This window comes from Bacidia gigantensis (genome assembly GCF_019456465.1).
Source record: "Bacidia gigantensis strain McMullin 20006 chromosome Unknown contig_125, whole genome shotgun sequence".
Taxonomy (NCBI): Eukaryota; Fungi; Ascomycota; class Lecanoromycetes; order Lecanorales; family Ramalinaceae; genus Bacidia; species Bacidia gigantensis.
The window spans coordinates 639,757-665,757 of record NW_025408591.1 but is presented as its reverse complement, the minus strand read 5'-3'; the positions used below and the strand labels follow the sequence as shown (position 1 = coordinate 665,757).

Sequence of the window (26,001 nt, the reverse complement as noted above, 5' to 3'; positions counted from 1 at the left end):
AGCACGCTGTAGCATTTTTATCTCCCTTACTGATCCTTGCGTCTGGAGTTGCAGTGATTGATGCTTGTTTTGTGTCAGGCTTCCCCGTCCAATCTTCCTACCACGCCCACCTCTGCTCCCCGAGGAATGCAGCCACAGCACGCGACATCTCAAGCACGTGGCGATGTTACTGCCTCTTCCGTCGATACTAGTGGGGCTTCTGTGCAAGCTAATGAAGCAGCATCGGAGCATGATGCGCCTTCGGTGCAGAGTATCACACAAAGTCAGCTTGCCGATGATGAACGAAGTGAAGAGGAAAAGGCTGATCGACTCCCACGCTCTTCAAAGATATACAGAAAAAGAGACTCGTCCAGTCACAAGGAGAGCCGGCGTAAGAGCAACTCTCACGAGCTACCGGCAGCGGGGCACATGGCTTCAGCCGACAACGACTCTCAAAATCTTGCTCATGAAGCATCTTCTCCATCAGAAATGCAAAGAAATACCCCAACTCAGGCTACGTTTGGTCATCGACGAAGCGCTGGCTCGCCAAAAGGGATGGCAATATCTCCAGTAATTCCCACTGAGAATAGTGAAGCAGCCGTAGGCCCAAATGAGGCGCAGAGTAAGCATGAGTCTCGTCTATCTAGCTCCAGTGCTTACATGGCATTACAATCCCGCTACTTCACGCGTTCTCCTAATAGAGCAGCCTCCCAAGATAGCGTTACTTCAAGAAACCCACCAAACGGCGAATCCAATGGCGCGAGTAGCTTTCAGCGGCAAGTGCCTGACCCCGTAGGCCATTCGAAAATTGTCAATGAGGTCGACGCTCAACTGTCTATCCAGCCAACACAGAGCGGCAGCGCGAACGAAAGCGTGACTCCAGGAGCTAGGAGGCCGAACAGCATCCACCAGGCAGTGGAACAGCCGACGTCTGCGGAGAGTCGTCTTAATCTTCCTAAATCTTCTAATACGCTTGACGTGCCCAGGCATCCTAATGCGGCAACTGGAGACCGAGATGCACCTCGCAGCCCATCACGCGATGTGTCTGGTGGAAGGCCAAGCATGGAGAGTTTACCAAGTCAGATAGATCCTGACAGACCGCCATCACCTATGTCACCACAGCTTCCTATACAGATGACTGGATCGCCGAGAGGGCGGCCTGTTGTCCCGGCTCACCACGGCATAGAGCACAATTTTGGACCACAGCCGAGCCACGAGGAAACTGAGAGGCGTTCCCGCTCATTCTCTAGACCATTCAATTCATCTCTAGAACGCAAACGTTCTGGAGCTTCAGATCTACAGCAATATCCTCCTTCTATGCAGCGTCAACTATCAACAGAGGACATGGTCATGCCCGACGGCTTCTATCCAAGACCCATTTCTCGCGAGCAGGCTATGGTTCCTCGCAGCCAAACTTCGGAGTACGCGATAGAGGGTGTTGGTCCGCCTGACGTACCACCAAAGGACTCAAAGCCTCGATCAAGAAGGGGCTCGAGGAGCTCGACGTTTCTGAAATCGCTCGCTAAATCTTTCACAGACTCGGATAGCCCGTCATTTCAAAATTCGACTGCTGATCAAGGACACCACTCTCCCGCAACATCCGGTGCTGATGCTACGCCAAAGAGCAAGAGGTCAAGCATATGGGGCCTTCGTAAGAGCCAGCTTGATTTATCTAACGAAAGCACCAAGAAAAGTCCTCCAACCACGGTGCCAAGATCCGAGCTATCAAGGACATCGACCAATATCACCCAATTGCCGGCTCCTACACCGCCCCCAAAGAAAAGCCTCGAGGCATTGGATGACGAGTTTCCTATGAGACCGAAGCAGAGGGTAACAACAAGCTTTAGTAAAAGGCTCCAGCGAATACCTACCTCTGAAACCAAAGAAATCAACAAAGAGGCCGAAGTCGGTAAGAAAAACAGATTGTCGACGCTTGGAAGCATTTTCAGCAGATCTGGACATAAGCGGAACAACTCCTCCAAGCACGCTCGACACCCATCTGAAGGCGAGTCAAGCAAACCCTCGCAGCCGATGTTGCCCTCAATGCAGGAAAATGTACGCTACACTTCAGCACAAGCTGCTGCCTCCCCAAGTTTTGAGCCAGATCCTTCGTCATATCAATCGCAACAGGGCCTTGTCCAACCGCCAATAGGAGGATACTATGCACCAAGGACCCGAAAGGCTAGTTCTCAGCAATCTAGACCTCCTGCACACTCAAACACGCACCAACAACACACCCAACTACAGCAACAACCGACGTCCCCTGGTAGAGATCTACCTGCATATTTTGAGGCTGCCAGTCTTCGACAGCAAAGTTCCCCTCGTGTGTCTCCGCCTGCCAGCAGAAGCTCAAGAGTCTCGACCACCTTACTGCGAAAAGCTTCACAGGCAGACCAGAAAGAAGCTTCGCCGTCTGGTCAGCGGCGTGAGAGCAGATCTAAGGGCAGTATTTGGGGCCGTGTATCTGCACAGGCGCCCTCCAAGGGTCGAAGCTCACAATCTATCCCGTCGATAGGTGGACCTTTTAAATATAACAGCTATGCTGCCACCCCACACGAGTCACAAACAGGGCACACACTAGGTCACAACATCCGCCATCCTACCTCACCTCCTCCCCCACCACCTCCGCCTAAGGATGAATGGCACCGTGCAGCCCCTCGGAGATCGAGTCTCGCGGCAAACAACCCCACGTCCTCTAATGCCGCAGCGACGCCGTCGAACGTCCTAGGTCCATCACCTCCTGATGATAGACAGCGCTTTATTCTACCCCCACTCCAGACTAATGTCCCAAATGTGCTCACTCATCAACACATCCCACACGAACAACAAGGCTATACTCTCCCGCCCCTTCAAACGGAGATTCCTACTCCTCACCTAGGTACTATAAGATCCGGACTCAGTAGTGGGACACCAACGACAGTCACCAATACGCCTGGTATGACATTCGAAGAGAAACGTCGAAGCCGGCAGTACGAAATCGAGGTCGGTCACATGAGCCCCAGTGGAGGCCCACAATCACCGCAGCATAAACGACGAAGCAGACAACTGGAACTCGAGACAGGCCATATGAGCCCAGCAAAGAATCCCGGCTCCATGTCACCAGCAGAGAAACGGCGGAGCAGACAGATGGAGATCGAGACAGGTCATCTGAGCCCAGGAGGCGGCAATACGAGTCCTCAGGCTACGGCCGGTCTTGCATTAAAACAAGTCAGGGAAGACAAGGACTCGGAAGCGGAAGAGCCGATTCGAATGAATGCGACGAGTTTTCCAGGACAGGAGTGGCGGCCTGACACGAAGTATGCTTGGCTAGGAGATTGAGCATCGAAGTCACACGAGCGATATGCCCCATGTAAAAGTATCGGATTGCGAAGCGTTCAGAGCGTTGGGTTTGACATGCTGAATCTCGTTGGACCTAGCTTCTGTCTATATTATCTGCATCATGAAAATACTGTCTAATCAAAAGCAATTTGGTAGGCTTCGACTTATCTTGTTTGAGGTATCTAAAAATTATATAAGGCTCCCGCAGCACCTCCATCTCGTTCAATGACTCAATTACTTCGGTCTCTTGACCGACCACAGACTGTAACCTCATCAGCTCCGCGGAGGCCTGACCGATGCTTCACGCCCAAACGCGATGCTGAACTCGTTCCCAATATACGATTCTTGCTGAGACCTGAACTCGACTAATCGATGTCACGGCGTTATCCCTTTCTAGGCCTCTTTCCTATCTCGTTTCACTTGGCCTTCTACTTCTTGGGGGTGATAAACTTCTTCTCCCCTCAATTCAGCAAGACGCCGCAAATACATCGCTCTCTATTCGACAAAACGCACGAGATCAGCATCACTACCCTCTATCCTACCAGAGATCTCTCCCATTGCACGAGACTGGTAGAAAGTAAGCACTCACGATCCCTTCGACCCTCGTCCATTCCTCCCCGCCCATCTCCAGCCGCCCCATCACTTGCCCCAACAGCTCACAGCTCGCCGTGTACGCATTCGCCGCATAATCCCACTCGCCATCTCCATCTGCATGTACAGCATCATTGGCCTTTTGCAACGCTCCGCTTAGGATGGCGCGAGTGATCGCTTCGGGGGGCGCTTGTTGGCCGTTGGTGTAGGAAGGGGTGACGCTCATTGTTTGAGTTTGCCGCTGTTGGAAGGCTTTGGGATGCCGAGACTCATGATGTGTGAAGGAGAGATCCGTCGTTTTGCTACTGAAAGGCAGAATTGGGGGTTGCGCTTCAGTAAGGGGGATCAAGGGGACGACGCATGTCTGCGCCGAGGTGAGGTGACATTGGACGCCGCACGTGTGGGAGGGCAGAGAAGAAAGGCAGGCTGTGAGGTGGCTTTACCCCTTACATTAGAGTAGGGAGGCCTTATATTAGGGGATCAATACGGTGCTGACACACGATGTCTCTTCTCAGAATGAGTTGAGTTCAACGGACATTGGTGGCTGAGGATGTCATGCATAGGGCCGCAAGCAGCATTGACATCCACTTTAGGCAAGGGGAGAAGTCTTTGGTATTTCCGAAAGCAGGACCATCTCATTTCATGTGAAGGAACCTTCCGTGCACGAACCCTATTGTGATCGGACAAATTGCCTTGGAGCGTAGGAGGGGGATGAAAGAGGACAGAAGATTTTGGATGCTAATTGGGGATCCCTGATTAGCCACTGGCATGGTGCCTGTCTGTTGTCTGTACATCAAACAGAGAATGATCGACTCAGAGATACACCCACAGGTAGTAGATGTCATTCCCAATCAATGTAACAACCGCGATCACACATCCCGCACCCATGTTCGACAAACATTCAGTCCCAATCTAGCATGAGGAACCCTCACGCCTAACCCACGATGACCACCTCCCCATTCCCTCGTACATCCTCTCCCCCCGCCAGCCTGGCCGACTCAGAAGACCAACCCACCCACACCATCACAGCCCCCTCCGCCTCCGTCTCCCTAACCCACTCCCCCCTCTCCATCCCGACCGCCACAACCTTCGTGCGCTCCCCCTCCGCGGGCGCAAGCGTCCTCTTCGCCGGCTCCACTCGTGACAACTTCGAATCCAAACCCGTCCTACGTCTGACCTATAGCGCCTACATTCCCCTCGCTTTGCGAACACTCCTCACCATTGCGATTGCGGTGAAAGAGAAACACGCTCTTGCGGCGATATATATCGTGCATAGACTGGGCGAGTGTCCGGTCGGCGAGGAAAGTGTGCTGGTGGCGGTCAGTGCACCGCATAGGGGTGCGGCGTGGAGGGGTGGGGAGGAAGCGCTTGAGAGGGTGAAGGGGGAGGTGGAGATTTGGAAGAGGGAGATTTTTGAGGGGGAGGATGGGGCCGAGGGCGAGGGGGTTTGGAGGGCCAATGCTGAGGACGGGCAGGGGCAGAGGGCGCAGGCAAATGGGTGAGATGCTGTTGGGTAGATTTGTGACAGCATTGGGTTGATCAGCTGCTGAATGATGCGAGGACATTGGGATGAAACGAATAACGGAACACTGCTCAGGGTTACGGCAGCGTGAAAAGCAGTTGGTGAAGAAGCAGATTTTGAGGGTCACCTGGAGTTGATCCAACTGAAGGCTGCATTACCAAGGCAGAATTATATACAAGTGCAGCAGTAATGGTAGAAGTGAAAAACTGGACAAGCTCATCAGTTACACACCCTTGGATTAAGTGTTATTATTACAGCTGTCTCTCGTATTCCTTGTGGAAGCACAAGAGCTGGGCTTTCGTGCATGTGACGACTAGCGCCCAGCTTCCCCATCGTGAACGTAAGGCCCTCAAAAATATGATCATGAATACGCGCTATGCACAGCTTTTTCCAAGCAAAAATTCTATCCTTTCCTCCATCATCGTAGGTACATCGAAGAAGGCGAATCTATTATTGACGGTAGATGATTTATGCGAAGAAAATGGCAGCGAGAGCAGCGACGGCCGAGATGACCATGCTGCCGCCGACAGTGCTGGCGGCACCTGTGAAGGGGGTGATCGATGGGCTGATCGTGTTGGCGCCGGTGCTAGTGTGATTTAGCAATCATTTACAATCAATTTGAGTTCGGCGAGGCTTACCTTCCACTTGATGGCGCGGCAGTGCCAGTTGGGCCAGCAGTTCCGGATGGGGCTGGGCCGACTGGTGAGCCAGCTGGGGGAGGAACTGAGGCGGGTGTCCCTGGGGGCACTGGGGCACCGGTGCCAACTGGGGGAACAGCGGAGCCACCAGCAGGGGGGCGGCGCTTCCTGCGGGAGGAGCAGCTGAGCCAGCTGGTGGGGCGACGGAGGGAGCGGCCGAGACGGTGACAGTCTGGACGATGGTGACCGGTGGTGGGCAAGTGTAGGAAGCAGGCGGAGCGGCCACTGGTGAAGAGGCAACTGGTGCTGGTGGCGCTGGCGAGGCTGCGATGGGAGACTAAAGGATCAAAGTTTTAGTGCTCGGGAACGTGGTTTGCGGGATTCTCCTATACTTACGTTTGGTACAGACGCGGCGGCCGGTGGGGAGCTGACTGCTGCTGGGGGAGTGCTGACTGCTGCTGGGGCGGTATAGACTGATGCTGGGCAGCTGCTGACTTCTGGAGGGCAGCTGGTGATGGTGGCAACGTTGGTGCTGGTTGCAGTCAAGGTCTCCTCCTTCACTGGGGCAGGCGCTGAAGCGCCAGCCTGGATCTGGGGTTGACCGTCTCCGAGCTCATTGGCAGCTGGTGACACGGCAGCGAGGACAGCACCTGCCGAGAGGGCAGCGAGGACGAATTGATAACGCATTTTCGTAGTGGTGGACTGAAAAAAGTTGAACGGTTTTGAGGTTGGAGAAAGGGGTGAGGTGAAGTTAATTAAGAGAGCGTGAGTTGGCAATAACAATTATTAGAGAGTGGACGACCGAAGTCAGAAAAAGAATGTAAAGCTGTAGTGGAGCGTTTACGATGAAGTTGGATGAAGGAGGAAACGAGGCTGTATGCGGGTGCTGAGTTCCTTATAGTGAGAGTAAGATTGAGGTGGGAAATTAAGCAACGATCAACACTTGGGGGGAAAGGAGAGATTGGGCGAACCAGGATTTAAGAGCCACTTTCGCATGGGCCAGGAACACTACCACTACTAGCAGCCAGCGCCGGTGCCGTCATTAGGAAGTGGAAACGTATCACCAGGGGATAGCAGCAGCCTCTAGTCCTGGTAGTGGGCCACTTTTTGGGGGCCCCTGGCATGAGCAGCGCAGACGACAGAGCTCCACAGGAGACACGAGTAGCCACTTTCTGATGAGCAGGGCCATCTGCCCCTGTCTATGGCCGGGTACAGCAGCATGCTTATTGGCTCTTCTGCGCGTGTGTCTGGGCCAAAATAGAAACCTCTCATTTGCGACTGATGGTATGGGGCAAAGCTACTACCTTTAGACTGCCACTCTTGCGCGGGAAATAGAAGGCAGAACTCTCTTTGTACGAGCCTGCTGGTGGACCGCGCAACAAGATGCAACCCTGATCAGAATCATCGATTCGTTATTTTATGCTGCTCTTGTTGTATTGTTGTTGTTGTTGCTGTTGTTTTTCCGCTCCCATCTGACCTTCACAGTGTTGGGGGGCACCCACCCTCCTCGTCAGTGGTAGAAGTGGCACAGAAGGCTGTAACGAGCTCTCCTGCGCTGTGCCGAGAGGCAATTGGGCATTGAAACGAAAGCAAAAAGGCCCAGGATTGGCGAATGTCTAGCGGCGTCTTTGCATGGGACGATGGGAGGCATCGCAAAATTCGCATGCGATGTTAGAAATCTACCCCTGACTAGACCCGTTGCGACAAGCGTCCGTCAAGCGCCGCCGCTAATGCTCATTTGAAACGGACCAATGAACTGCCAATCTCCGCTGCCAACATTCCCCCCCTCAATCATCTGCTGCATCACCAGGACATATATGAGATGCCCTGCTCTTTTCCCCAGCTTTCCTGGCGCCCGGCCTTGCTCCTGCGCAATTTGCCAGTCCTGTCTCGCCATAGGTCGCGCCCGATATCGAGATGAGGTCACGCCTTTGCTTCAAGGTGGAATCTTTGACTGCAAAGACCTTGAACGCCTGTCTGCTGACCCCAGTAACGCATACATCAGCTGCACATGCGAGGCTGCGACAGTACCATGTGCGAGGTTCCGCCTTCTTGCAATCTTCGTGCACCTTGCACCTAGCACACCGCCTCCGAATTGATAGTCTAGTCCCACCTGGGCAACAGACACGCCTGACCACATCCGAATGCGAAAGGAACATCTGAGGTTCCGACATGGCTTCTGCAGCTCAGAAGGTGCTTAGAGGTTAGCTTTCGATCCGGCTTGGGGGGGGAACCCAAGCGGGTCAAGATGCGTGTATGTTCAACGCGGCATGACCGGTTTTCATGCGACGGGCAGCTTGTTGTGTATCCTGCATTGTGAGGCGGGTGTTCTAAGTACAGCCACTTGCATACATTATATCCCCAAATGGCTTGACAGCAATGTGAGTCGGAGACAATGGACGCCGAATCTAAGTCTCCTAGATTGCAGCCGTACTGAAATGAAGTGATGAGCATTGGAGGGCGATCAGATTCAACCCTGAAATCGTTAGTGACCAAAAAGTGAAATTTATCGAAGATCCTATGGTCATCAGATTGCAACGTGCTTCAAAATGTGGTCATTCGCAAGCCTTCGTCCTGGAGCAAAGTTTCCTACCACTGCAGCGCTATCATTTCTCCCACATCATTTCGTGGAAGTACTGCCTGCCACGTACGGATCTGGACAAGAGTACTAATATCAAATCTGCTCAGTGACTAACGAAGCATTTACATCGGTCAAATCCGAGCATAAATTGCCTGAGACAAAATCGCAACGGAGCGAGGTCTCCTTGATGTCCCAAGTATTGGGATGTCTTGAAGCAGATGGTGGCTTATTGACCTCCGAAAGAGTTTTCATGTGGCGGTTGAAATCATTACGAGGACATCAGGCATTTAGTTCTTTGACTAAATGGCTCCCATTTCCAAAGAGGACTATGCGTGGGATCCTCCCTCAGCGTCTGCGTTGCAGCTATGATTGTTGAGTCTCTATTGCCTACCCGGGTGAAGCCCTGTTATTCATGCCCTTGAATTCGCTTTTTTCTCGGCGGCGTTGAGAATTCACGGCAGCATAGAAGACACAGGAGATTATGCTGCCCGCCAAGCTGCTCGCGATAGGACAAAGCAAAGGAGTGGAAAGTGCAACCCCTTGGTAACCTTGCTGGAGAACATTCGAAAAGTTGTGGACCGAGCGTGCCTCATCCTCGCCGAAGAAACTTGGATGTGACTTTTTGGAACGTCGGTCTACCGATCCTTGGAGATAGCGGAGTACAAGATCAAAGTTGCTCTCCTTGATGTGTAAAGATGTCGGTATCCACATTTCGCCTCTGGATCATGTTCCAATGCTGTTGAAGGATTGAAACAGCAATATTCTCCCCAAAGTTGTCTCGGAATTAAATGCACTGATTGGTTCCCAGAACACAATACCAGATGAGGATCGTGCTACGGTGGAAGGTAGTCCCAGAGACATGCACCGCCCATGAGAATCTAATCACGAGACTCCGATGCCCCTGGCGTCCTACTTTAGGTTATGTGGAGAGTGATTCATGCAAAGAAGAGTGCAGCACTTGGCTTCAACGGAGTTAAGGCACGGCTAGAGGTGCCTCTCGTCGAGGTTGTGTAGCGAAGCTGAGCATTCTGTACCAAAGTACACTGGCCAGACTCAGCATTGCCGGGAAGTCACTGACAGCTCTGAAGAAAATGAAGCAAAAGGATTCCCTTACCTTCCATTAGATGATCGTCTGCTAAGAGAGTACCGGCGCCAATTGGCCGTATTAAGGGAGGACCCGTTTCCTGACGCTTAGTTGCACCAACAGGCCAAACTCCAACATCGCACAGCCTTCGACCAGACCCGCTCAGGAAATGTATTGTCCGCAAACACTCGCTGCACTGCCCGCCCCAATCAGTCCCACTTTGTGAGTCAAATCCTATGCACAAGGATCCGACGGTGCGAAATGAGGCTCGTGGGGCTTCATGGGGCGTTGCAAGTCTCCCCACCAGTATGTCGAGGACTCGCCGACCTGTGGTATCGAGAGCCTACGACATCCATGTTTCATGTATTCCTAGCAAGAAGGGCCATATGTCCCATCGCCTGTCTATCGCCTCTGTTCTGCTATGTCTCGCTTTAAGATTATTGTCCGTGTGTGACTTACTCCAAGCCAGCCGTCAGCCGGGCCATGTGGCTTCGCTCCGAAGAGGGACACACAACTACACATCATAAAGGGAAAGGAGGCCAACTAGCCGGTCGTTCTGTCATTCATCGTTGCTTCTCCAACGTAACTCAGAAATAAATATCGACTCATCTGTTATACTTGAAAATAGGCCGCTCAGATATCCAACCACCCTACTGACTTATACGCTACCTACTTTGGTCATTGCAATCTTATGCCCAACAGTTCTACATATTGTTGACATTAGCATGTTCAAATGTTCGAAATAATGTATAGATTTCCCGTACACATGCTCACCTTCAGACAAATCTAAACGGAGTTCTTCCTACCTTAAGGCGTATCGAAGTAATCCTTGTGACTGCGCCCCGTGTTGGGCGGGCCAAGTTGGCGCCCATAGAACACTGGTCTTGTGCCGGTCGCCGACTGGGGGGCTATCTCACTGTAACAAAAGAGTAAGATCCTCGCCTCCTTCTTCTTTGGGATGCTGCATGCGCCTTCGATCCTTCTTCGTGCGGACTACACATATTCCCACTCGCTGCTCTCTGGGTGAGCTCCATTTCTCACCATGCGAATTTAGACATTCAAGCGGACAGCTATGTCGACAGGAGAGGCCTTGGTCGATCTCTCGCTATTCTCAGCCTCCCCAACAGACGACCGGCAATTTGCCGTTCACGGACGTTCTGATGATTATGATTTACTAGGGCTCATTCAGGAGCCCTTTCAACCTACCAGAGAATTCTACGCTCCCAGAGCTCCACTGCAAGCACTGAGTGAGCAATCAACTTCGAAGCCGCTACCCCGACTTCCACCCAGAACAATATGTGGGGCTATTCAGATCCCCAGAGAGCGTGAAGGTGGCTGCGTCTTGCATCGAATGAAGCGGAAGAGGACGAATGAGTCTCCAGGCACTCCTGATTTGAGCTTGCCACAACGGCGTAATATTCAGTCTCCACCGCAGCTAACACTGTCTATTGCTGGGCGTTCGGTCACTGAACGAGGCCCCGCATCAGAGCTAGTCTGGATGCCTGAGGAACAGATGTGGCTCTTGTTGGGGGAGGAAGGGGGAGTGGGGAATCGAGAGCCTGAAAGGGGCCCAGTCCCACATCAGGAGAGTACTCAACATATTCCACAACCGCAAAGGTCACGATCAGAGCCGGCTACCAGTGCTCAATCCCAATGGCGAATTACTCCACCTCTGTCTCCCGTGCAGACACAATTGCAACGACTTATGCAGCAACCAAGAGATGAGGAGCGACTATCCCCACTATTTCAGGAAGCAATGAATTCCGTTCCTATGGAAGACTTGTTCGACTCCCCACCGGCTTATGAGACTGTTCATAACAATAGATCCGCTCTATCTACGCCAGGCATCTCTACATTTGGGCGAGCAGATGGAACATCCACGGCCACAGCAGCGCCACGACCACCACATGCTACATCATCAGATTCACGAAGAGCGCCCTTGACAAGAGCTATAAGCTTTGGCAGCACGTACACCACTGCAGCATCCCATCTTTCATCGTCGGACAGTGCTAGTCTCTTCTCACGATCCCAATACGATGGGGATGTTCGTACTCCACTAAAGCCTGTCACCTCCAAGTTTGGTACTTGGACGCCAAATATGACGTCTAATTATACAACACATATTTGGAGCCCAAATGCACCAAACAGCAGAAAGAACATGTCAGATGGCCAGGGAAATGTGATGGATTTCCTAAATTCCGATCCGGCGGAAGGGAAATCAAAATCCTGGCATGGCTTTGCGAGGAAATTCACAAGACCTAAGTCTGCTGCTTGATCATTTCGCAAAATACGCTATTTACCAACCAACAACCTCCTTCCTTTCCCTGAATGAATTTTTTCACACCTCGAAATTTCTCTCGCTTGCCGTATGGTAGTCTACTAAAAAAGACGTAACATCTTTATCATTTCGTCTAGGACTGGGAGCGGCTGAACATATGTCAATCTTTCACACCTGAAAGAAACAACCTAAGTCTCTAAAGATTTGTCTTGTCTTTTTGGTGGCACTGGAGTATCGATTCTGTATTATTATCAAATATACCCTGTATAAGTATTTCTGTTCCTTTGAAAATGTATACTACGATTTGAGGACGGCATAGCATAGCATAGCGTAGCATAGCGTGGCACGATCTGGCGGACGTCATCTCCATAGCATATACCAGTGACCAATCATACAGCAAGGGTCTTATCTTTTTTTTTCAAGTATGGGGCATCCAATCTGTACCCATGCATGCATCACTTACCGCCCAACACAGCCTCCACGCCAGAGTGTTAATCTCAATCAAACCGATGATGATCGAAACACCCAAATAAGATTCACGCATCATGGACTTACATCAGCAATGTGAAGAAGCAGCCGCTACAAGCCATCCCAGATCATATGATTCCCTGCATATCTGACGACGTCCAGGCCTGCATGCTCAGCCTCCTTTTGTCAACCGATGTCCCTTGTCCTCCAGAGACTCCTGAAGGTACTGGGAACACAAAAAAATACGTAGACCTATTCACAGCCCACGACTAGAATCTAGAATCATCAATCAACCTATCCTTGTCCAGCAAACGCAGATCTAGACTCAGATCCCTCGTCCATACTGTCCATACTCTACCCTCAGACCGTCACCAGCCGTGGTAGAATATGTTTAAGCCCTCCATTAAGAAGACGGAAGGTTCAAAGAGAGAGAGAAAAAGCCACACATTCGCTGGATACCTAGATGCATCGGATTGCTCTACAAGGAACTTACGCAACCGAGACAATTTCGCTCAAGTGTGATCGTTGCATCTATGTTTTCACTTGATCCAAGATGATAGGGCAATCATTTCGCCAATGTCTTAATGTGTTCCTTTATGGATCAGACTATGATTATGGATTTGCTCTGAAAAATCAACCTAGATCATGGTACAGTTTACAGACATGTTAGAAAACCGAGCGTAATTTAAGCACGTTTACGCCATTCTGGTAAAGGAGAAGACGCAAATCTAGACCTTGACCTGGACATTGATTGGTGTAACAGTCTTAGTACCTTGGCTTCGGTGTTGGATTCGAGACCTTAAGTTGGCAAAGGACCCAAATTTTAGTCATTTCTCGAAGTCCTAGCTAATCGACCGCCGGAGAGATATCATAGAAAAGCAGTGAGCATTTCTTAGCATCTCAGTCGAGCCACGGGGTAAGATGAATATGCTACAATACAAGACTTTCGTTCGCGGTACTGTCTGAAAAGCTTTATGAATACTCAGACGCCATCGCGGTGAACATCGAACGAGTGGAAATTTGTTTCTGTAGGCTAGAAAAGTGTTCCCAAAAGGATCATTAAATGTAGAATATGTAGCTCGATACCCTTCCTTACTGCTCGAGGTGAGATGAAGCGACAACGATGGCTCGATTAAGCTCAGTGTGGGATGATGTCGATCCTAATACCGGAGCTCGATGTTCAAGAGGGGACAAGACGGTCGAATTAGTTGGATCACAGACATCAGACGTGCGTTGTAACAAATGGTTTAGCGGAGGGTAAAGGGAGGCTGTGTGAACTAAGAGGCTAGGAATTTCAAAGCACTAGATGCAGACAGCAAGCAGGCAATGTTTTTGCGAGCCAGATATTGCCCTTCGACCTGGATCCTCAGGATCTGGCGCTGCGCTCTTGCCGCTCGAGTGCAAAGAGACCAAGCAGATGAGCTCCTCGGAGTGCTGATGAGAAAAGGTAAGGATGACTAGAAAGAGGCAGTGCTACCGTTGTAGACTAACAGGTTCATGTAAGGATGAAGCAAGGAAGTCATCTGACAATCACCAGATGAGGCGTATAGTCAGTCACCACTAAGTAGAATGTCCATCTCATTGCGTGCTATTTCGAAAGATAAGCGATAAATTGAGTCTGCATCCACTGTCTGTGCAGGAGATGGAGCATCGAATCCAAGGTGGCTGTCATACTCTAGCCTCCCTTACCCAACCAAACGGAGATCATCAGTGTGCACAGCCTCGCATCCCCACACTCCAGCATACGATAAGCTACTTCTAGCTTAGTCATTCGAGTCATTACTTAACTTGTACATCAGACCGCTTTTCGGGCCTCATCCAAGATACTCCACTTCGAAGGATTGTCGGCATCGCGTCGCGTCGTGCCGCTATTGAAACATCAGTGCTTTGTTGGTCATAAGACATCGCCGACTTTCATCACTTTGGGAGGCGCTAAGGTCTTCCTGAGGGATCATCATAGTTGGGGGAAATTTCGTTGCGTGCGTTTGTGATTCACTAAGCCCCGATCTATTTCGGTCGAAATCAGTCTTTCCAGTCCCATACTTGAGCCAGGAAGTGCGCCATGTTGACTTTCTTGCTCTGCATCTCCACCATCCAGGGATGCTCCATCATGCGCCATGGCGTAGCCCGCCGTGTCGCCTCCTTTTCGAGACTGTCATCACGCTCAGAATTAGTCGACGATTGACCTTTCAGGGAGAGGGTTTGGAAGGACATACCAGCATTCAATAAAGTACTTGAAATTTGAGCTCCACGCGATACCTCCTTCACCTTTGGTATCTGGAGTCTCATCCTTTAGCTTCGGGATCGGCTGCCTCACGATATATGTCAATAGATCGATCAGTCCAGCTTTGGGAGCCATCTCCGTTCCGTCAGCTGGGAACGGAAATCGATGCTGTGCAACCTCGAGTAAGGTAACACCTAACGACCAGACATCTGAGGTGATGGTGTATGACTGTCCAGTGATGCGCTCTGGTGCCATATAATATGAAGTTCCAATGAAAGTATTTGCTTCTCCTTTCGTACCTGTATCCCCGCTGACGCCAAAATCGCAGAGCCTTACCTGTCCTTCTCGCGTGAGTAAAATGTTGCTTGGTTTGACATCCCGGTGAATGATTCGTCGTCCGTGAAGATACGTTAGCCCGCTCAATACCCCTTCCGCGACTTTTCCTAGGACCTTTTCTCCTGTCCTGCCACCTAATTTCTTGACTTCCTGGTAGACGCCGTGAAGGGAGCCACCGGCGCAATACTCCATTGCTATACTAATGGTCCCGGAAGAATCATCAAACGCTCCGTAGTACTTGCATATATTTGCGGAATCGCAGTCTTTATTGAAGGCTAGCTCGCGAAATATCTGCTTTTTAACATCTGGATTAGGATCTGTGGTAATGATCTGTTGTGCTTTAGCAATCACAAGATTTGAATACAAAAGGTCGTATATCGCTGAGCATACCTTCAAAGCGAACTCTGTCTTGCCATTCTTCAGTTTGCATCTTGTTACGGCACCTCCACTACCTTCACCCAAACTGCCCAATTCAACAATTTGTTTTTGTTCGCTTGCTGCTCTCCATCCATCGTCGTTCAGATCATCCACATCTAAGTCCCTTCCTCTTTCCAAGCTGAGTTGGGCTAAATCAGGCAGAGTATGATGACTTCCTTCCTTCTCCGTTGTAGCCCCTGCTTCAGAATATACCGAGCTGATTGCCGAAGCTGGATCTGGTGTACCTGCAGGATGCCTGTGGGTAGAGAAACCCGAGGATGAGGCTGACGTAGGATTGCTGTTCTTCCCATCCAACATTGTAAAGCTATCAGATCTCGATCGTTCGCTCCCGTCACTTCCGACACTCATAGATGTGCTCAGTTGCTGGGGCTGTGGTCGATTGCTTGAAGGCAAGGCCTGATCTGTGGGAGTCTTACTGCTGCCCATTGGGGTAGCGAGACGTAGTTGAGGTGGAGCAGGCCTGTTGGAGGGTCGTGATATTTGCGAGACTGGGGGAAGGGATGATTGCGATGGGAGATCTGGAATAGATCCACCACTGCTGAGGGGCTTCTGACTCGGAGAGGGAGGGATCGCGAGGCCCAGGCGTGGTGTTCGTGCTCCACTGTTGATCCTAGGGTTGCTGCCATGGATTGCTGGTCTTAGGAGAGGAGCTGGAGAAGGTATTGCGGGTACTTGGCTGGCGCTTTCCTCCGGGCGCTTTTCGATCTTGCTCTCAACCTGACTGTCCATTGTTGATTGTTCACTTCTGTGTAAAGGCTTGAGATGGTGACTTGGCGTAGAAGCTCTGCCTTGGCCCAATCAAGGAGTTGATGTATTTGGGAAAGGCGAAGTCTAAGGAATTGGTGGGTTTTGTGAAGGGGACTGATCAAGATGGCCAGCCTGAAGTCTGAAAGCTGAAAGCTGGCTGTGCTTGCACGGAAGAGGATCAAGGAGTGAATAAGTGCGTGTGCTTTGGTTGGATGGTCAGCCAGGCATAGTCATGCCACTAGTGGGGAACAATGCCCAAAGCTACGCAAGTGCCTTCACAGGAAAGAATAGAGCAACTGAAATTGGCGATTGTGCCCAGTAGGTCTCGTTGAAGATGTAGATAAGGACGTGTGAAATCAACAACGAGTGTGAGGAAGATATCCTTTCCATTCACATCAACCTTCTGCCGGCTTACGCAGAGCTACCTTCAATAAGCGTGGACGGTTTTAGCACTAGCCGCCTTATGACATATCAAGTGTTTGGGTACGCGCCGTCCTTGTTTCATCCTTTCCCACTCTCCTGCATGCTCTGAATGCTAGAATCTGCAAGATATACATGAGGGCAAGGCCGGGGATCTTTCGGATGGAAAGAATGGCTCGTGCCGCTACTGCAGCGCTGAGAACCGTTGTTTCCAGCACTTCATGGGGGCTAAAGCTTATTTTCGATGCTATATATATCCCTTGCACAGATCAATGTCATATCCACGTCACACAAGTCCCTCTACTTGTCCTTCCGTAGATCGCTGAAATCTCCAGGACGCCCACCTGGTAGATTCGGTACAAACTTGCCCACTCTCGTCTGATACTCCTCGTACTCGGGGTACTTTCGGCGTGAGAGCAGCTCTGTAAGCCAAGTCGAGGCTTGAAAGAGGACCATATAACATAGGGGTCCTGCAATCGTCCAATTCACAATACCCTTGGTAATATATGCAGCCCACACGTAGACCGTGACCCAGACAGCTTGCTCGAAGGCAAAGTTCGGATGCCTGCTCCAGGCGAACATACCGGTAACATTGAATCCTCGGTCTAAGTCTTCCTGATGATAGCCAGGAGGAACTTTGGCCGTTTTCCGGTAATGCTCTCTGGCTTCAAAGAATCCTTATCCTTGTTTAGTTCGGAAGAATAGGTGATATGGTGTCCACTTACGCCATTGTTGGGTGTCCGCAATGTAGGCTAAGAAAACTAGCAGACCGATGGCTCTGGAGAAGACGACATCGGCCATCGCTGCCGAATCTCCGAGTCCCTTTGCTGAGACAAGCATTATATATGCAGGAGTCGTGATGAGGAACAGTAAAGTCTGGTTCGCGGGTGTGGGTCAGCTAATAGTGGACTGAAAGGACATGAAGAATATCCTACGCTTTGGAGGAAAGATATAAAGACGACATTTAACACGAAGAACAACGGCATGCCAATGTAATCCTTGACTTCATTCCAGCGATAATCCTCAGAGCCGATAGAATAACCCCCTTTGCGCCAGTAATTGTAGGTCAAGCGAGCCTGCTGGTGTCAGCCAGATGTATACCATGGAGGCTTTGTAAGAGCCTCACACTCCAGAGGAGGCTAAAAAATGCAAGTGTATCCATTCTCTTTGTGGGCAAGCCCGCCACGTGTGCGTAAAGTGCGTAGTGAACATTGTACACTGTGGGTAGGATGCTCCAGAATCGATCTACTTGTGACCAATTCCTGTTTAGTTCCGAGGCGACAAAGAAAGGAAGAAAGAGCACGCAAGAAAATGCAAATGCTGAAATCAGAGGATTTGTGGAAATGTAGAGTATTTTCAGTGCTTGAGGGTTGGTGATGCTGGAACTTATTTGACCGGGGAGATCATAGAGCTGCGGGACGTAAGGTGTAACCACATTGCTCCAAGCCACAGCATCTGCAAAGGTTTGAGCTGCTGGCAGCGCCATCGACATATCCAATAGTGGGTCAAAGGCTATGTGAAAATGGAGGAAGAACGTTGCGCGAATGTAGGAAATAATGAAAGGCCGATTGGGATATGATGTAGTCCATGATTCGGCCCTCCTCGGCACGGACCGACGACAGGTGCAAGGCAGGAGTCTCAGGTGCGCCTTTGAACTCACAACATGTCAAGCGCATAAGCTTCCAGCTTATTGTACGCAAGATGGGACATACCTACACAGTACGGAGTCAAAGGCGTCGACGGGCTTTGAGATGGTATGGCGAGGAAAATATTGTGCGTGGCTGAAAAGCCCTCGATTGCAAAGGCTGTTGCGCAACATTTAGGTGGAGGAACGGTTGGGACAGTACGTCGGTGCCTTTGACACAGGAAGCATACGAGCTGATCAAGATGTAGCATTCAATCAGGGGCAATCAATACGTAAAGAATTATCGCTTCAATTTCGCCTTCAGTCCACCATGGGGCAATTGCGAGGTCACAATGACGAGCGTCCTAGGACATCTGCACGAGAATGAATTTGCCCCGGAGTTTAAGAATTGGAATGCTCATTCACCTGCTGTGCTGTTCGAGGCTCCCATCAATGGCAGAGTCGCCACCGACAAGAAGGCAATAGCTGAGAATATTAGACAACAAGCTCGCTATGTGCATTCGCTCTTTATATGGACTGATTGCGATCGTGAAGGAGAGCATATTGGCTCCGAAATCAGGATGGCCGCGTGGGAAGGGAAGCCTGGTCTTGAGATCAAGAGAGCCAAATTCAGCAACACCGAGAGAATGTAAGGATTGCCAAAAGGTTGAACCTAATATAAGTAAAGACTGATGGCTAGCTTAGGCACGTCATTTACGCCGCTCAGCATCCGGTTCAACTTGACGACCGGCAGGTCAATGCTGTTGCCGCAAGGATAGAGCTTGACCTTCGACTTGGTGCAGCCTTCACGAGATTCACTACCCTCACACTGCAGACCCTGGGACCGCCTTTATCTAGTGGGACTGGAGAAAAGAGTAAGGTGATCAGTTATGGTTAGTCATGATCGCAAGGACAAAACGACGTTTGCTCATATTGCAAGGTTCCTGTCAATTTCCTACGCTGGGATTTGTGGTTGATCGCTACTTCAAAGTACGAAACTTCCTTCCAGAAAGATTCTGGAGTATCCAAGTGACTCATCATCGAGACGGGATTGATGTGAGCTTCTCTTGGAGGCGCCGTAGATTGTTTGATCGGCCTGCTGCTATTGTCTTGTTCGAGCGGTGTATAGATGCAAAGCTGGCAAAGGTCACCAAAATTCAACAAAAGCCCACAAGCAAATGGAGACCACTACCATTGACTACTGTAGAGTTACAGAAGCTTGGATCTATGTTCCTCCGCATGAACAGCTCTCGGGTCATGCACGTAAGCGTTTCAACCTAGTGAGATTTCCGAGTTAACAAACTATAGATCGCCGAGGAACTATATAACAAAGGCTGGATAAGTTATCCACGAACCGAGACAGATCAATTTGATCGTGGCATTGATCTCAAGAAGCTCGTGGAAAAGCAGACCCAAGACCGTACTTGGGGGCCGTACGCTCAGGGCTTGCTTGGAGGGCGCTTCAAGCAGCCCCGTAGCGGTCGCAACAATGACCAAGCTCATCCTCCAATTCATCCAGTCAACTATGTGGTGCCATCCTCATTACAAGATGACGAGCGTCGAGTGTATGAATTTGTGGTCCGTCGATTTTTGGCCTGCTGCTCAGAAGATGCAAAAGGTCATACTACAACCATTGAGATTGCTTACGGCCCAGAAACCTTCTTCACAAACGGTCTCGTTGTACTGGAACGAAATTATCTTGATGTTTACCCGTACGAGAAGTGGAACAGCAGCCAGCCGTTACCCCAATTCCGGCTTTATGAGACCTTTGAGCCTACAGAGGCCAACATCACAGATGGTAAAACCACAGCACCAGGCTACTTGACCGAGCCAGAGCTTATCAGCTTGATGGACGCGAACGGTATTGGCACTGATGCTACCATGGCGGAGCACATCAAGAAGATTCAAGACCGGGAGTATGTGCAGGCGAACACTGGCTCACGAAGCACTACTGAGAACATCGGTAATAATGACAGGGGTGGTCGACGTGGTTCTGGCACTGTTCAACAGTTCATTCCTACAACGCTTGGGGTGGCGCTAATTGAGGGCTACGATAGCATAGGTCTGGAGACCAGTCTCGGCAAGCCCTTCTTGCGAAAGGAGATGGAGATAAAAATGCGGCAGATTTGTGATGGGACAAAAACACGCAGTGACTTTGTGCAAGAGACTTTAGAGCAGTATCGAGAGGTCTATGCGAAGGCAAATCAACAGCAAGATGCGCTGAAGAAAGTGAGTGCCTTCTTTAATCTGCAGCCCCATTTTTTCTGCTAATGCTGATTAATTCCTAAGGCTGCTAGAAAGTATGTACTGAACGAGCAGGTGTGATCGTACATTGGTAGGAGCAACTTGCGTCGAGAGAAAACGTTGAAGTCTCTGGGCATCATCTGCCACAGTCGTCACAAATCAATGACTCAACACCCGATAAACCATTCTGTTCTACCGAGTGAAAGACCTTGTGTCACCAACGGCTTCAGACAATACAGACATTTCCTGCTGCTTGCCTTTATCCATGTTTTCACGCTGTCTATGAGCTGCTAACCACGTCAAATGCGTCAAACGTTGCCTCATGATTATGCTTTCACGCGCTGATCGATTACACGATCAAGCTTTGTGCGTCGAAATGATTGGATGAGGATTCGAGCTCCAAGGGAGACTTCTCTTGAGCGCAAGTCATCTTTACGTTGGGCCTGTCGCCGTTGCCGGGAATATTTCAAGTCCTACTACGGGGTAGCTATATGACACTTGTCCCAAAAGGCCTGTTTCGGTCAGATATCATCGCATCCAAGGGCAAGCCATGTCTGGTAACTGATGTTTGTTGTCAATGACTTCCCCCACACGTTCTCTCAACGAAAATGAAATGCATTCGGATGTACAAGCGAAGCAAAGGTTGAATCCACCACAGAGGTGCTTTTAAAATTAAAGGATCTATGTCTATGGTCTTATTTGCAATCCGTCAAAAGAGCGAAAATTTGCACTAAGGAAAGAGCTTGATATAACAAAAAAGCAAGCCTCGTTGACTTGAATAAGCAGGAAAAAACGACGAGGATTTTTGATAGCGAAGAAAAGGGACTCGATAAGCAAGGCAGGAATATGAGTGAGAAATTGAAGCTGAGACGGGAGATTTCAACAACATGGGAAGAATATCTAGACCGCTCAAAAAGCCACCGCTACTCAAGCAGCCGCCCCAACCCTTTTTTGCTCGCCCCTAATTTAAAGTACACTTATTCGCCTGAAGATTCTTAACGAAATTTGTAACGAACCCAATGTTCTGTTGCATTGACAATCTTTGTGGAGAGAGGGGAGTAATGGACAAATACTTAGCAGAACATGTGGTGAGGCCGAGTTGGCATCTTTCAAGTAAAGAGGAAGGCTCGCGGACATGACCGTGCCAATGCTCTTAATTTTCCCATACACATTCAAGGGGCAAGATTTAGGCAACAAAATCTCTTGCAAAAACTCAGAAGACCTGGTAATGATCAATACTGTATAATAATGGTCAAAGGAGCGAATCTCTCCCTTTTTAACCGCTCAGCCATTTCATGTTGAATCGCTTCTTTGTGTCCTGGTTCTTCGCCTTCTTCACCTCCACCTTCTTTCCGTGAACAACTTGCTTCTCTATATCCTTTAGAACCTCTTCTTCACTGAGTGGTATACCTTCAACGGCTTTGACTTTCTTGCCTTCTTGAAATGACATCAAGCCTCCCAGCGCAGCAACGATACAAGCCAGCGCCACAAAAGTCCCAGTACTCCAGCTTGGTCGATCATAGCGATTCAAGCCCCACATGAAACCAGATAGTACAGCTTGAAGGAAGGTATTCAAAACATACGCCCAGATGACATAGTCCAACCTCCAGAGCTTGGTAGCCGGAGCTCGGAAACCCGTCAAAGGCGGGTCAGGAATTTTTGGGCGGGAAGTGGCACAGCTGAGTTGTTATCGATGTCTGTAATCTCTACTCCAGGCTCAGCCGGTAATTCGTGGCTACCTGGTAATCTGAACCAAGCCCTGTGTATCCCTCCTAGCTTTCGCAGGGCTGACTGCTTCCCACGTATCCTGTATTGTAGTAGGTAGTATAAATCTCGGAATCGCCAAGGTATCAGTCCAAACCCTGTAACACAGAACAGAGCATTGAGTATCTGACTGTCTATTTCAATCCATACTCGTCGAGGTGCGTTGATGTTGTTGCAGGCTTTGTAGCCCGGAGGCTTATTGGGAGGGAAGCACATGTATTTTTCACCTCCACCTATCAGAAGTAAGAAGAGCATGCCACCCCATGCCACGACATTGAGGCCATAAAGGACGACGAGGAAACCAAAGGGTGTAATGGTGAATTTCCAGAACGCTTTGAGGCCTATAAGCGTAGCCTCTCCCCAAGAGTGCTTAGGGGGAAATTTGTAGCCATTTGGGTAGAGCCCGTCTGCGTCAGGCCCTTCTTGAGGGCCGAGTGTTGGTGAGGAAGCTGCACTTGCATCAACAATGCCAGCCTTCTCATCAGGCTGGGGAATAGCGTCGCCAGTAGGATCGACAAATTTATTAGGGAGCTTTGATAGCCGCTTCTTTGGGCGAGGATCAAGCTCGTCGAGGGAATCTAGATCGTCGTCCTGTTCTGGTGGAGGTTCGGTGGTACCGTCGAGCTCCTTAGCCACGATCTTCGTCTTAGGGTCGAAAACTTGACTATCTATCCTTCCGCGTCCAATGAATTTTGAGAATGGATCGTCGTCATCATCCGCAACCGAGCGCTTCTGCATTGTAGCTTGTGAGGCCGACGTAGATTGCGCTTCAAAGGTCCCTGCAGCCTCTGGACGCGGCTGGTGCCCTTCCTCTTCTGTTTCTGGGTGCGCTTGTAGTGGAATAGTTCTTGTCCTTGTGATGCCTCCAAGTGTCTGGGCTGTGGTTTGTCTCGTAAGCCTTTGCGTGCTCTCTTCGCTAACGCTACCATTTCTTCGCTGTATCGCTCCATCCCATCCATCATGTCCGTAGTCACCTCGTCTTATTTCCATAGGCGTCGGCGCCTGCGCAAGTGTAGTACCTGCGGCATGGAGAAAGCCCAGGGGTGGACTAGACTCAAGAAATTTTAGAGAGGCACTTCGTAAGCGGCCTGAGCTCTGTGTTGATGATCGAGTTCGCGGTTGCGACTCATTATCGTTTGCTGCAGTCTCTGAAAGCTCTTCAGCTGTTGGCGCCGGCTGTTCCGGTCTACCGTTCTTGTCGGCCATGGTACGATTGTTGAGGAAAGAGCGACGGAGGTGCTTGGCTAGAGTCCTAGAGACAATCTAAATGCTAGATCTCGAGCATCCTCCCTGTGTATAATAATCAGAGATGGTAGCAAATGACAGTACGATCAAGCCGTAGTCTGGATAGTGCGGCTTGAATACAATACGACTAGAGTGTCCAAACGAATGCTGCAGAATGTAGGCCAATTGGGGAAGAAATAGGTAGGAAGATTGCAATAATAATCTCTCTCCCGTGGACCACAATTTCGTTTTGCCTAATTCACCTCGTGAAACGCAAGCCCCCGATACGCTGATAAGGATGATCGAAGGCGAAGCAAACATGTACCACCGAGTTTGAGATGTACTATTTCTGTGGATGAGAAATACAGATGTAGAAGAAGCAAATCACCATCGCACCAAAATCTGTACGAGATCCGCCATGCGCCGAGCTGCAGTCAGCACCCTAGCAGCACCAAACGGCTCAACTCAGGCTGCCAATGTGGCCAATCCATCCAATCGCAAGGGCACACTCTAAGCTTCTGACAAGCTTTCGAATAAACCTTCAATAGCCTCTTCATCCCACGGAAAGGGTCTCCTCCTTGCAATTGCCGAGCATCATCCTCATGTCTGTAGCAAAGACATCGGCCCAAGCCAATCTACTCGCGACTCTCGATCCTCATTCTACGCAATCCCGTCATCTCCATGCAGTTGCCGTAGAAGTCCTACACAATTTGCGTCACGAGCACCACTGGACAGTTCTTTGCTTGCACAATATTTCTCCAATCACCTTCAGCCCTCTTCCGAGACCCCTCGTCTCTGGATTGCCTCCACAGCGAGTCTATGTACACCCAGATGATCAGGTACACGAGTTGAAAAACGGTATAGAGGCGAAGGATATAGGGGTTGAAAGAGAATGGGTATTGCCCGTGCGCTTGAAGGAGAAGTGGACTTTACGTAAATTTGGAAATGTGTTTGATGCGATTCAAGAAGAGCCTAGGGACAAGGGCGACGGCGTCGTGAGGATATGGGACGAGGACAAATCCCCCACACTGCCAGGAGAGGGGTCGAATGAAACGAATAATGGGCATAAAACCAAAACAGGCGAACGAAGAGGCGGGAAGAGGGTCCTACTAGCTACAGCGAGCGATGACAGCACGGTTGTGTACTATGTCGTCCATGAGGGGATTGTCAAGCCGAGACAAAATTGAGCACGATAAAAATCAAGAGCGAACTCCATTGGCTTCGGAACGCACGCCATGTTACTATGTATGAGTAAAAGTTTTGTTTTCGAAGGAGAATCAACCAAATAGGTATCCTGCTATAACAACGCCCTCTTCGGCTACAAATCACTGTCGCTCTTCCAAATCAACCATCAATGTTGCCAACCCAGGCAAAGCCGAGTCCAGTCAGCGTCGCAGCAAGCACCCAGATGCTCGCCCATCCAGCTGCGCCAAAACCCTCAGCACCCTCCACCACAATGTAAGTATGCAACCAGGTGTGCAGCCCAGCCAGGGCTACCAACACGGCCGTCCGTTGTGCTAGAACCCTGACGCGCTTCGAATGTCCCCAGATATTGTAAAGAGCGGTATCGCTGAGGGAAGCTGTCTCTGGGTTGAAAGCCTCGATCTCGTCGTCGCGAGCATCTGCTTTTGCTGCAAACGATGGAGTGAACAGAAACGTTTTTGCAGCAATGCCGATAGGGACAAACGGCGCAAGAAGCCACATGACGTCGGATCGATAAATCTTGGACAAATCTTTAATACCATCGAAGTGTATAACTAAGTATGTCGGCATCCATGTCTGGAAGCTCAGGAAGAGAACCAGAATATAGATAGAAAAGGCAAAGAAGCTTGGAAATGCCTGAACTCCGTAGTCATTTAGAAGCGAGCGATTTGCGATTGATCCTCTTGGAGGGTGTAGCCGGTGTAAGGCGAGTTCTCTGCGCAATAGAAAGAAAGGGCCACCGATGGAGATCACGTCAATTAGCGCACATATAATGGCCGTTGAGTAATGAATTCGGTAAAATGTCGTAAGGAAGAAGTGGTATGGTGTATGAGTCAAAACTGTCAAAGAGACCTGGTCGAAGACTGTATCTGCAGTCAGTAACTATTTTGACAGCCAGAGGTTTTTCTTTGGTCTTTACCATCGTATCCTAACCACCATCCTGCTCCAAGCTCTATCGCCTTCCACAGCAGAATACCACCGATTTCCCACCATTCGTCTAATTGCGCGCTTACAGATGCTAGATCCCCACTTGTGAAGGGCGCGGCAACTGTATACAAGACAGAGGAGGTCGCCATACTCAGCGCGACAAGTATTGGAAATTGTAGATATGCCGGGATCCTGAGTGAGGACGGCGTTGGTACTTCAGGTATTTTGGAAGCTAGCCGTGTAGTCGTCGACAGCTCCGGCTCGACGGAGGCTCCACGTTTGGAGCCAGCTCTTTTTCTTCCTGCCATGCTGAAGGATATGTTCGCGTACAATGGTCAAATGAGCACAAAGATGTGAAGATTTAAGACGGCAAGACGTGAAGTCGCGTTGG

The 26,001-nt window shown here is 50.1% G+C and overlaps 10 protein-coding genes across 10 annotated transcripts; 5 read left to right on the top strand and 5 right to left on the bottom strand.

Annotated features, from left to right (window-relative positions):
- Positions 1-126: 126 nt before the first annotated feature.
- KY384_001029 (uncharacterized protein) lies at positions 127-3,297 on the top strand (the record flags this gene model as incomplete). The annotated part of the gene is made up of 1 exon (XM_044809561.1): positions 127-3,297. One exon carries the CDS (start codon positions 127-129, stop codon positions 3,295-3,297), a length of 3,171 nt encoding a protein of 1,056 aa, XP_044673468.1.
- Positions 3,298-3,792: 495 nt separating this feature from the next.
- On the bottom strand, positions 3,793-4,114 carry KY384_001028 (uncharacterized protein; the record flags this gene model as incomplete). The annotated part of the gene is made up of 2 exons (XM_044809560.1): positions 3,793-3,864; positions 3,887-4,114. 2 exons carry the CDS (start codon positions 4,112-4,114, stop codon positions 3,793-3,795), a joined length of 300 nt encoding a protein of 99 aa, XP_044673467.1.
- Positions 4,115-4,832: 718 nt separating this feature from the next.
- KY384_001027 (uncharacterized protein) lies at positions 4,833-5,386 on the top strand (the record flags this gene model as incomplete). The annotated part of the gene is made up of 1 exon (XM_044809559.1): positions 4,833-5,386. A coding segment is annotated over one exon (554 nt), but the record flags the coding sequence as incomplete, so codon positions are not given.
- Positions 5,387-10,785: 5,399 nt separating this feature from the next.
- KY384_001026 (uncharacterized protein) lies at positions 10,786-11,988 on the top strand (the record flags this gene model as incomplete). Its single annotated transcript, XM_044809558.1, has 1 exon — positions 10,786-11,988. The coding sequence occupies one exon, from the start codon at positions 10,786-10,788 to the stop codon at positions 11,986-11,988; it is 1,203 nt and encodes a 400-aa protein (XP_044673465.1).
- Positions 11,989-14,481: 2,493 nt separating this feature from the next.
- KY384_001025 (uncharacterized protein) lies at positions 14,482-16,186 on the bottom strand (the record flags this gene model as incomplete). Its single annotated transcript, XM_044809557.1, has 2 exons — positions 14,482-14,611; positions 14,676-16,186. The coding sequence occupies 2 exons, from the start codon at positions 16,184-16,186 to the stop codon at positions 14,482-14,484; spliced, it is 1,641 nt and encodes a 546-aa protein (XP_044673464.1).
- A 738-nt stretch (positions 16,187-16,924) lies between these two features.
- Positions 16,925-17,425, bottom strand: KY384_001024 (uncharacterized protein; the record flags this gene model as incomplete). Its single annotated transcript, XM_044809556.1, has 2 exons — positions 16,925-17,301; positions 17,350-17,425. The coding sequence occupies 2 exons, from the start codon at positions 17,423-17,425 to the stop codon at positions 16,925-16,927; spliced, it is 453 nt and encodes a 150-aa protein (XP_044673463.1).
- A 955-nt stretch (positions 17,426-18,380) lies between these two features.
- On the top strand, positions 18,381-20,573 carry KY384_001023 (uncharacterized protein; the record flags this gene model as incomplete). Its single annotated transcript, XM_044809555.1, has 6 exons — positions 18,381-18,467; positions 18,518-18,897; positions 18,954-19,141; positions 19,189-19,511; positions 19,557-20,477; positions 20,538-20,573. The coding sequence occupies 6 exons, from the start codon at positions 18,381-18,383 to the stop codon at positions 20,571-20,573; spliced, it is 1,935 nt and encodes a 644-aa protein (XP_044673462.1).
- Positions 20,574-21,768: 1,195 nt separating this feature from the next.
- KY384_001022 (uncharacterized protein) lies at positions 21,769-23,462 on the bottom strand (the record flags this gene model as incomplete). Its single annotated transcript, XM_044809554.1, has 2 exons — positions 21,769-22,118; positions 22,232-23,462. 2 exons carry the CDS (start codon positions 23,460-23,462, stop codon positions 21,769-21,771), a joined length of 1,581 nt encoding a protein of 526 aa, XP_044673461.1.
- A 620-nt stretch (positions 23,463-24,082) lies between these two features.
- On the top strand, positions 24,083-24,667 carry KY384_001021 (uncharacterized protein; the record flags this gene model as incomplete). The annotated part of the gene is made up of 1 exon (XM_044809553.1): positions 24,083-24,667. The coding sequence occupies one exon, from the start codon at positions 24,083-24,085 to the stop codon at positions 24,665-24,667; it is 585 nt and encodes a 194-aa protein (XP_044673460.1).
- Positions 24,668-24,824: 157 nt separating this feature from the next.
- KY384_001020 (uncharacterized protein) lies at positions 24,825-25,918 on the bottom strand (the record flags this gene model as incomplete). Its single annotated transcript, XM_044809552.1, has 2 exons — positions 24,825-25,237; positions 25,603-25,918. 2 exons carry the CDS (start codon positions 25,916-25,918, stop codon positions 24,825-24,827), a joined length of 729 nt encoding a protein of 242 aa, XP_044673459.1.
- Between the last annotated feature and the right edge of the window lie 83 nt (positions 25,919-26,001).